Raw genomic sequence first — 11,481 nt, 5'->3', positions numbered from 1 at the left:
ACTAGTTGTATTTTCAACTTTTGGAGTAATTGTATGTGCGTGGTGCAACGTAAAAATATATATAATTTTGTGGTGCTGTTTAAGAACAGTGAACTTGCAACAATATTGCAGATAATTATTGATTAATCTGTGTAAAAACTATGCTACCTTTACACTAGTCGAGGCTTGATTACATTGTTGCAAAATAATAAGGAATAGTTTGCCATAGTAGAAGAGTAAAATTTCATTATTTTTAATACTGTGATGCAGTAGTTAGCTAGAGTAGGGTAGTGCTCCAAGATGTATTAATATATATATATACACATATTGTGTCATCATTTGTGGGTGTTTTCCTCAGGTTTGTGGAGTGTGAAATATTTGTTTGACTCCAACACTTCAGTTAGCAAAAAGTTTGGTCTTACAGCTCAAAAGCAAAAATGAATAATGAACTTTATCTTCTGAGAAAATATGAGACAAGTATTTGATTGTTTGGACGAAAATGTTACTTGAATATTATGTTAAGTTGTACCTTTTCATATTAGTAAATTAACTAACTTGCAAAACTAATTTACCTTTTACAAAATTACTTATTTTTTTTTATTATAAAATATTAAATTCCACTTCACTTAGTTTAACCAAAGTTGGTTACTAGTTCGTTCGGTCTTATAGCTTAAGAAAAGAAGTGTTTAATTTTTATAAAGTGTGTCTAGAAATTTTTTATGATTATATGAACAAAAATACTCAAAATTGAATAGCATGATTATTAAGTTATAATTCATTATATTAGTGAATTAACTTAGTTACAAAATTTATTTACTTTACGAAGTTAGTTATGCTATAATATAAAATGTAACTTTTAATAACATGCCTTTAATTACTTTCGTACATAAAAAAATAGAAGTATTTTCAGAATCTAGAATAATAAGTAAGTAATTTTTCGGAAAAGTTAATTGTCAAACTTTTTAACTACTCACTCCACAACTCTGGTTTTTCCTTTCCCCTCTATTTTCTAAATTTAATATGACACTCTTAACTCTTGTACATCTTGCAACACTATCTTATTTACTCTAGCTACAAGCTTTTTCTGTATTTTATTTTATTGTAATGTACAAATTGAAGTCTTATATCTTTTTTATATACTACCATGCAATATTTAATAAGCGTTTAAAATACAAGCTAACTTTTTTGTGTTATATTACAAATTTTTACTAATAATGGCTTCCCTTTACAAACTTTTCTTTGAGGCAATATATGGAATTGTTTTTTGGATGTTTTCTTTACATCAATTTAAGTATTAAAATTAGAGATGGACAAATAGTTATCATAAAAAATAATACAAGCATCAGTAGTCAATTTAAAATTTTAGATGTTATTTAGCTAATAATTAATTCCATATTCAAAATAATGTATATTTATATCAGAATCGAAACTTCTAATTTATGATTATTTATTTTATATATTTTGCATTTACAATTATGTGATATACAAAACTTATTCTCATATTTGTCTTAAGTAAACTATTGTTCATATCTTAAAATTCATTCTAAATATAATTATAATTGACAGCCATATTCAGCTTAATATAAATATGTATAAATAAGCATTAATGTTTACTCCATGGATTGCATTAGTCTGCTTATAACATATAATTTATAACAGTGGTGAAAATTAATATTTTTGCTAGTACCTATTTGTTATCAGTAGTAATATATTTATTCTATATATATTTACATTGGTTTTGATACTCTAAACATTTATAACCTCTTATGAACAATAACTGCACTAAATCAGGTTTAAAAAAAACAAACAAACAAAAAAAAAAAACAACTGTGGCATTAGATATGTGAAGTGCACATTAGAGCACATTATGATAAGTGCACATTAGAGCTCTCTATTTACTCAGATTATACCAATTTTTTGTAGCATTTTTAATGAAATACATTTATTTTATAAATTTTTTATTATAAGAAGAAAAACCGAGTTTTTTGCTTTATTTTTTATTTTAATTTTGATGAACTATTAAGTTAAAGATGAACTTAATTTTCCAATTAAATTATTATCAAAATCATGTTTATTAAGTGCATTATATTAATACGTTTGAGCAAGTCGAAGTATCTTAAAACTTATAGGGATGGTCTGAAAAGTTGTCAACCACTCTCATTAAGAAGTATGTAAACTTATATAACTAGTGCCTGGATTTTGATGACGTTACAAATGAGGGGAAAAAATGCTCTTAAAAATGGTAAAAAAAAAACTCTTGTTTTTGAAAATTTTGTTCAGAGTTTCAAATACTACAATCATCGATGTTGTTTTTGCTCAGTGGCGATTCGTCAGACATAGCATGACAAAAGTGTGTTTATGAAGAATTGATACATTTTAGAATTATTCTGTATTTTAGAGTAATATTTACAAACTGTAATGCATTAAATAATAAAACTCAGTTAAAATTGTAAGAAGAAACTAGTTCTTCTAAAAGTGTATAAAAATGCTTAAAAAAAAAGCCAGGTAAAAAGAGAAAACTTATGTAAAGAACGCCTTAAAAATGCCCTAATAAAATGCCTATATCGAATAAACGAGTCGAAAAGGGCAAATATCATCAAAATCTGGGCCTTTAGAGCCAAAAGGTGAGCAATTTAGATTTTTTTCAGCGTGGTCTACGATTTTCGTTTTTATTTTTTATAAATTGCATATTCAGATTCACTCTGAAAATTTTTATATGTAATACTTTCTTTTACCTGTCAAGCAATATTTAAGTACCCAATGTAGCTGCATTATATATAATAAAAACACTTCACCTTTCGACAAACTCATATATTCTAGAATTTCCACTACTTTCAAGTGTAGAACTTTGTTAAATATCCCACTATAACTGCCATATAATATAAAATGAAATATCATTAAACTCATATATCCTAGCGTTTCGTATACTGCTATTATATGCTTCTTAGTCTTAGAGTGTTAAATGTTGTAAAAATGTAAAATTTTGCCTTAGGAACTGAGTGTGTATCGATAAACTAATGCAGATGCTGTTTCTATTTGTCCACCTCTAATTAAAAATGGTTTATGTTTATATAAAATCAAAGGCTACACATTTTCATGCACTGTCCATATACTATCAGAGTTTACACTTTTTGGAGCTTACGTAATTTTGATCCTTTTCCAGAGCACTAATGTATTTGGTGCTGTTTTACAAACAACATTGCTGGAGCAATTGTGACTTCAAATGAAAAAAATAAGAAAAAAAAATGATATATATACATATATTATCTTTATTGATTATTAGAAGTTAAATTTTTTAAAGTGATTTTGTGCCTCGATTTTTTTGCCATAAAAAAAAAACCTAATGTATATTAGTGCAAAACAAGTGATCCCCTAAAAATATTCTGTCTGTCTTATACTCATTTGTTGTTGATCATGCTGTTTGCTATACCCATGCATAATAGTTGTGTGCATGTGACTAGTATTATGATATACAAAAAGCAGTATATGAACAAGAGACATTCAGAAGTTAAAAAAGGGATCTGGTTTAAGGTTGCATTTACTTGTACTATTTTTGGAATTAAGAAGAGGATGAAGTTTGTAATAATGTTTATTCAAAATAAAGCGTTGCATTATATTCATTTGTTTAAAAAAAGCTGTTTCGTGTTTTATTTGTGTCTTTCATTTTTTAAAAATTATTATTTATATTAAGCTTATAAACGAATCGATAAATATTTGTATATGCAATTTAGCATGCATTAGTAACTTAGAACGGTGATAGAAAACATGTGTCTTCCAAATCAACTTTGTTGGTCTTTAGATACATCACGAATCTTCAATTCATGTAACTGCAATTTAGAATGTATTAATAACTTGGAGCAGGATTAGTAAACCTGTGTTTTCCAAATCAACTTTGTTTTCCCTTAGATACATTATAAATCTGTAATTCATGTATTCGTAATTCAGAATGCATTAATAACTTGGAGCAAAATTAGTAACCTGTGTCTTCCAAATCAATTTTCTTGGCCTTTAGATACATAATGAATCTTCAATTCATGTATCTGCAATTTATGATTCATTAATAACTTGGAGCAGGATTAGTAATCTCACAAAACAATTTTGTTGGCCCTCTGATATATTGCCAATACAAATAGACATTCTATATGTATTAATGACTTTGAGTAGAAACAACAAACCTGTGTTTCACTAAATGTTAGTTTTGCTAAGCAATGTAGCCTTGGACTCAAATGCGTAATGATAGTTAATGATTCTCATGTCATCATACTAATTGAAAAAAAATATCAAAATTTAAAAAACCATGTGAAATTGGCCTAAAAAATGATCGGAAAGCAATGTTGATTTAGGGTGGTATCATTGCGAATTCAGTTTGTCAAAAAGTGATTACTCTCATACGAAATGCGTGTGTTTTAATAATATCTTATTAAAAATATCGGAATTTGAAAAACCATGACTAAATGGCTGAGAAAAATGTTAACTGCTGATAAAACAACCCTAAATAGATGTTGATTTGCGTAATCAAATTGTGTAGTTCCTCAAAGTGTTGTTGCAATATGCTCTCACGCTTAGATCTTGTAGGTCTTAAACGCGGTGTTTAGAAATTTAAGGCTTTCTATGAAGACAAAACCAGTTTACGAAAGAGCTCTTAACTTGAAAATCTAGTAAAAATTAAGTGATGGCTAATATATGTCTAAAAATTTGTTTAATTTATGAATATGATTGGTTTGTTTTATTCACTTGTCTGCCACTACAGATTCAATTTTCAAATATATATGATAAATTTCCCTTAGTCACTCTTAAAATAGAATTTGGGTTAATACGCTCAGCCGGTTCACTTTTTACTACCACTGTGGTTGGTGCAAGCCGGATGGGGAATTCGTATCGTCCTGCCATCGCTGAGATTCGAACCTGGTTTACCTAAATGGAAGGTGAACGCTTTATCCCCTGAGCCATCGCGCCTCTCTCCTAATGTTTAATAACAATTTTAGTGGTTTCCAGGTTTTATTAGGAAAGTTTACAAACAATGAGTTTTGTTTTGTTAACTTTAAAAAATTGCGTTTTTTTTTTTCAAGCATGAAAGAATCCTGAGTTAAAAGGGTACAATTCGGTAAAAAACCATCCTCCCCCCCAAAAATTTGTAAAACAAACGTGTAAAACACTCCACTCTGTTAAACAAAAACTCGTTTTTATAAGAAATATATTTTACTCTTTAAGCATTTAACCTCACCCGAGGGTGGGAGATATCAAAAAATAGGTTGATTTTCGTTCATCCAAAATCACTGAAATTTATAAAAGATTTGATGTTTTCCGAGATGTAAGGGTTAAAATTAAAAACGGGAAGATATTTCGACCATTTCAACGAATATTTCTTTTGGAAATAACTAGTATTGTAAATTAAACTCTAAGGATCAAACTGTCTAACCAGTTAAAATTGTAATACTCAACTTAGTATTAATATTCTTAGTATTAATTTCCCTTTTTTTTTCTTTCTTTGTAATAACTTAGTCCCATATTTCTAAATTTAATATTTTTGATAAATTTTAATTTAGCCTTTTATGATTGGATAGTGTTGTATTTGTCTTCCGTTAAACGAAGTATTCTATCTTTTAATAGTTGGTGCAGTGTCGTTTATTTTATTATTATTTTTTTTTTAATTTTAAAAAAAGTTCTGAAAAAGAATTTTGGCTTGCACTTAATTAATTCAATAGGTTAATACATCTCTTGTCCCAACATTCTTCTTGTTTTTGTCCTCATTTTTCTTGGTCTCATTTCAAAACCTCAAGAAGGAAAAGCAATATTTTTTAAAAATTTTTTTTTTTTTGTTTTTTTTTTGACGAAAGTTAACCCTTTCCACTCTGGTGCGTCAGCAACAGTCACCACTCTAAAATTACAAATTTTTATTCCTTTATAATTAGTAACCACTTTATTTCAAGAATTTTAAAAATTAAATAAAAAATACTGTGTTATGAGTTTTGAAATGACTTTGTGCTTACATTTGTTCAAACAAAATTTTAGAGTACTCGGGATGCAGAGGGTTAAAACATGTATTTTTAATTTAACTGACCAGAAACTTTAAACTGAAAAAAAATTAAAAAAACTGGTGGTAATCTTTGTTATACATTAAAAGATAAGCATCACTTTAACTTTTCAATTATTTAAAACAAATATAATTCTGTTAATAAATTTTTGCTCTCAGATTGTAATATTAGAATGGTAAAGGAATGGGTTTTCGAAGATCACTGTAAAAACTTTAGTACCAGTATTTTAGTTTTCCCTGGTCGCTGTTCAGCAAAATTATAAATTAAATAGTTAACATAAAGGCATACCTGCAAACTTTTAATCCTTTCCATTATGATTTTTCCCAGTGGTATTAAAATTTCAATTTTGAGCAAAAAAAATACATTGTATTTGAAAATGCTTAAGCTGACAACCATAATAGTAACACATATTTATATATGTGCTTAATTTTTATTAAGAAAAGTGGTGATTAAAATCATTTAAAAATTAAGTTTATAAAAGATAAAAATATATATATTTACTACCACTTTAAATATAAAAATAAAATTATACGCCAAATGCGTAAAAGTTGGCAGGTATGTAAAGGTCATCTTGGTATTAATCGTTCAGCATGTGATAACTAGCCCTAAATAGGACTATATTATTTTCATATGGTTAGCAAAAAAAAAAAAGAAAAAAAAATTGGAGAAATTTGATGTTGTCGTCGTCGTAGGCCTATAAGACACTGGGGGGGGGGTGAAATTATTCTTGTTTTCCAGTGGCACCATCTATGACCGAGAATTCGACTTCTGCCTCACCCGTTTATAGGACGGACCATATTCACAGATTCCTGAACCAGAGAACGATCAATCTCCAATCCAGTACTCCCGGATTTGTTATGAGAAAATGGAGGACTTTGTGACTAGACATATTTAACGAGCACCAGTCACCATTTACTACACTGGGAGTCTTCGGCCGGCTGGATTCAAACTCACGTGGGAGCTTGGGTAAATTGCGTAGCCTTGAGTCGCCTATTCTTGTTACAAAGAGTTTAACGCAGAGTTACAACTTCTGACACAATAATTGTATTTTAAAACACACAAATAACACTCATAGATATAATAAATAGTTTTTATTCAGTTTTTGTATAATAGTTCGTAACATTGGAAAAAACAAAGTTTGGTAAAAAGCTTATTTAACAATATAAATAGTTATTTCAGAGTACAGAGGGAAAAAAATGGCCAAGTTTCCCGTCTGTATTAATGAGAATAGTTAGAAAATTGGAAATTTTTATATTATCACAGGGGATTCAAGTGCACATATCCAAGAGCGTGGGGGAAATTGCGCACCCTTAAAACGCCTGTTCTATTTACAAAGAATATAAAGCAGAACTATAACTTCTGACATAACAATTGTATTTTAAAACACATTAATAGTACTCATAGATATAATAAATAGTTTTTATTAAGTTTTGCATAATAGTTCGCAACATTAAAAAACAAAAACAAATTTTGTTAAAAAGCCTATTTAACAAAGTAAATAGTTGTTCTAAAATACACAGTAAAAAAGTGGCCAAGTTTCCACTCTGTATTAATGAGAAAAGTTCGAAAATTGGACTGTAGCAGAGGGTCATAAAAGTTCATATCTAATAGGACATATAATAAGGTGCATTTTTCTTGATAAATATTTTTTCGAATTACTTAATTCTATTTTCTGTTACAATCTGCATTTAGTTTGATATAGTAGCTTGTAGGTGTTAATTACGTGATCCAGGAATGTCCACCAATATAATTATAATGGTAGTAAATTTTATATCATTAAACATGTTTTTTTGTCGTTGAAAATTTATCATAAAATGTCCTAATCACATAAATATTCATCATAGTAACTCAGATTTAATGAAAATCTAATAAGAACGAGGCGAAAATAATTAAATTGAAGTAGTTGCTAAATTAGAAAAACCTCCATTAGCTCTGATTATCAGCCATGACGAGGACGATAACCAGATGTCTCCTGGTAACTTTGGGGAGTCATCAAAAAGTATGCGTCGTCACTATCCATACCATCTTCACGCTGAATCAATGGTGTCATTGATGATGAAACTGCAAAACAAAAAATAGGTTCTAATCTTTCGTAAGGTAAGTTATTAATTCAAAACTTAATCCTTTACATTCCGAGTATTTTAAACATGCGAATGAATAGAACAAATCTCAGAAAGCATGTAACCTTACATTAAGCTCAAGGCTGAAAGTTTATATATATCAAGACGGAAAAGAGTAAAAACTGGTACCAAATAAATTTCATTTTTCGCTTTTTTTCGGGAATAATAAATTATCCATAACTACCAATTATTTTTAATGGACTCAATTTAGATATTGAATGGCTTCTTCCCCGAGAATAAATTAATAACAGAGGATTGTTTATTGTTAGAATAGAGGTATTCCTTCCGAAAATTAACTATTATTGAAATAGTTTTACTACCAGTGTTTTCTCTTTTCCGTCTCGCTTGCAGGCCTGAGCAAGCTTGTGTCGTAATTTTCTTTTTATCGTCACGACAATGTTTGCACTAAAAACCTTTTCTCAATAAAACAAAATTATTGCAGTTTCAAACCTTTCATTCTAAAGGGATTAAAAATTATTTTTTAAAGCTTTTTTAAAAAGTATTGTCATTTAGGTAAAATGATCACATATGTCATCACCTCCTACATCAAGAAGCCTCCACACGGTTTCTTATAAGTAGTTCGCGCAGACTGTTTAAAAAGTGAAGCAGTTGTGCGCATGAACCCAAAAACCTTTTATAAAAGTCCTAGTCCTAGTGTTTCGATTTTATTGGGCACCTGGGCCGCGAAGCGGCCCCTATTCCATTCATCTGGAATTTTAGAAAAGTTTTGGTTGAACAATGAGGTAAGCAGGCAATGGAGTTGCTTTTATGAATGTTTCAAGCTCTTTGCTTGAATAACTAAAAAGGAATCAAAAATAAATTGAGCAGCTTGCTCTAAACTGTGTTTGTTTGATTTTGGAGTTGTTCAGAATTGTATCAGCATGAGTAAACGTTNTATGCCGGGTGGAAAATTCATTTTATAAAAGTAATTGAGAGAAATTTATCTTATATATTTGAAAATTGAATCTGTAGTGGTTGACAAGTAAATAAGGCAAACCAATAATATTCATAAATGAAATAAATTTTTAGTCATATATTTGCTACCACTTTCTTATTTTAACTATATTCTATATTAAATGGCTCGTTCAATTAGGGGATATCCTTCACAGTGGTCTGATCGGACTACCTATAAAAAACCGTGTGGAGGCGTTGCTTATGTCCATAATGACGTTATAACTGACGTCACACTAGCGATAGGATCAAATTGCATTGTCCATTAAAATTTCATTACAAGGTGGATTTTAGCTGAGCATACAAGACTTTGCGAAAAATAAACCTTATAATTACCTAGATTTAAGATTATTTACACACTGAAACTATAGCTTTGTTAAAGGATTTTTTCACGTTTGAAAGACCTAAGTCAATCTCGATTTAAGGTTTTTATATAGAAGGTTGTTCTCCTATGTTTTGGATTAGGGTAATGTGCTTAGAATAGAGCAGATAGTCACAGATCTCGTTTTAATGTTAGAAGGCTTACATGTAAACCGCACAACAAACCTTTTTAGGTTTACATCAAAAGGTTTTTGTTGAGTGAAAATAAACCTTATTTTGCTATCTGGGACCAAAATGTAAGAAATCTAACAAAATGTAAAAGACATTCTTATTTGTTTTTTTCATGGAAATTATTTTCGTAAGAGAAGAATGTCTGAATTTGAAGAGGGTTGATTCGTTCTTGTAGCATGCTTCCGTTAGGGTACGTGTGCATTTTTCTTTTCAGAGTTGGGAATTTTTTTTCCGAAGTTTTTCTTGATATTGAACTAATTAAATTATTTAAAAAATGCAAACTCCTTCAAATTAAAAACTGCTGCAAAACCAAATAGCTCCACATTATGTACAGAAAGAAAAAAAAGAGTATTACAGAATTAAATCAGTGAAATAACTAGTATAATAAGTGAAAGTCAATATAATTAGTGATAGTAACTTCCTGATGAATTACTCTAAAAGTAATTAATATTAAATAATAAACAAGTACATTAATATTTTAACCAGTCATAAATACTTACAATAACTATTGCTCTTGAAGTGAATCAGGAAACCTGATCCAGTATTTGTGCTGTTTGTTACTAACTTAATCATAACATTATTGCTCCTGGAGTTATGTTCTGCTGGTATATCCTGAAATTTGAAAAAACATAGATCGAAATTTGAATAGAAATTTGAGAAAACATTCTTCGATTCTGAATGTTTTTGGAAAAGACCACAGGTCTTACTAGGAAACATTCAGAAACGATTGAATAGAGCTGTCAATTTAACACCTTTATATTGGGTAAGGACCAACCCATAGTTTTATGGCAGATATCATATCTTAACATGTTTAATTATTGTCATTTGAGATTATTCTAGTGGTTTTATTTTACATATAATGGGGGTTGAACAGCCTACCTATTACTGGGTTTGTAACTGTATATTCAATTCTGAAGCCTTATAATTTTGAACCCAACCCGAAAACAAAAAGACTTCTGGGGAGACATAAACTAGCCTTCGTGGAAGAAATTTCGATTAAAGATAACCCATATTTGTGTAATACAGAGATATAGTCAAGAAAACCTCTCACGGGTAGCCCAAAAGCAAGTGAAGTTTAAACCATATATCTATCTATCTAATATATATATATACCAGCTTTTAAATTTTATATAATTTACATCTTTTAAAATTTCATTTAATTTATAATATTTTCAAACTTAAAAAAGAAACGAAATTAATTAAAAACAAATAAGTTTTTATCGTTTTCTTCTCAATCATCTGATAATTGTAAACAATCATTTCAAAAGAGCTTAATCAAGAACCGGTAATGCTGATAGAAAGCTTATTAGTAACTATCATTTTCCGTAACGTAATACCATCAATATGTTTCTGATAAAAAATAACTTATTTTGCATCATCTAAAGAGAATATGGTTTTTCATTGTGGAATATAAGATTGCGAACAATGATATAGTGTAGTTATTTGGATGAGATGGAGAAAACATTTAGACTTTTAGCCTGATAGAAAGCCTATTAGCAATTGTCATTTTCCGTAACGTAATACCATTAATATATTCCTGATAAAAAAATAACTTATTTTGTATCACCTAAGGAGAATATGGTTTTTCATTTTGGAATAATAAGAGTGCTAACAATAATGTAGTGTAGTGATTTGGATGAGATGGTGAAAGCATTTAGAGGATGTATTTAGCACGGTACAATGCTTTTTACAATGATTGATAACAATAGCAAATCGGTTGGTCGATGAGATATTTACTGACATTAAGTTGAAAGTAAAAAAAAAAAGTAAAGAATGGTACCCGCATCATTGAATTCGTGATACGAGTTGTATTTCTTTAGTTTTTTTTTTTTTTTTTTTTTTAC

General features: G+C 29.0%; 1 protein-coding gene across 1 annotated transcript in view; it reads right to left on the bottom strand.

Annotated features, from left to right (window-relative positions):
• Positions 1 to 7,090: 7,090 nt before the first annotated feature.
• The window catches only part of LOC107441357 (cubilin), a gene marked incomplete in the record, with an annotated part of 195,714 nt that continues 191,323 nt past the window's right edge, over positions 7,091 to 11,481 (bottom strand). The window contains 2 exon segments of the mRNA XM_071185787.1: positions 7,091 to 8,075; positions 10,138 to 10,249. Coding sequence (XP_071041888.1) covers positions 7,954 to 8,075; positions 10,138 to 10,249 — 234 coding nt within the window.

This window comes from Parasteatoda tepidariorum, chromosome 9, assembly GCF_043381705.1.
Source record: "Parasteatoda tepidariorum isolate YZ-2023 chromosome 9, CAS_Ptep_4.0, whole genome shotgun sequence".
NCBI classification, from domain to species: domain Eukaryota; kingdom Metazoa; phylum Arthropoda; class Arachnida; order Araneae; family Theridiidae; genus Parasteatoda; species Parasteatoda tepidariorum.
Note: the sequence above shows the minus strand (reverse complement) of the source record. Positions and strands in the feature narration are given on the sequence as shown.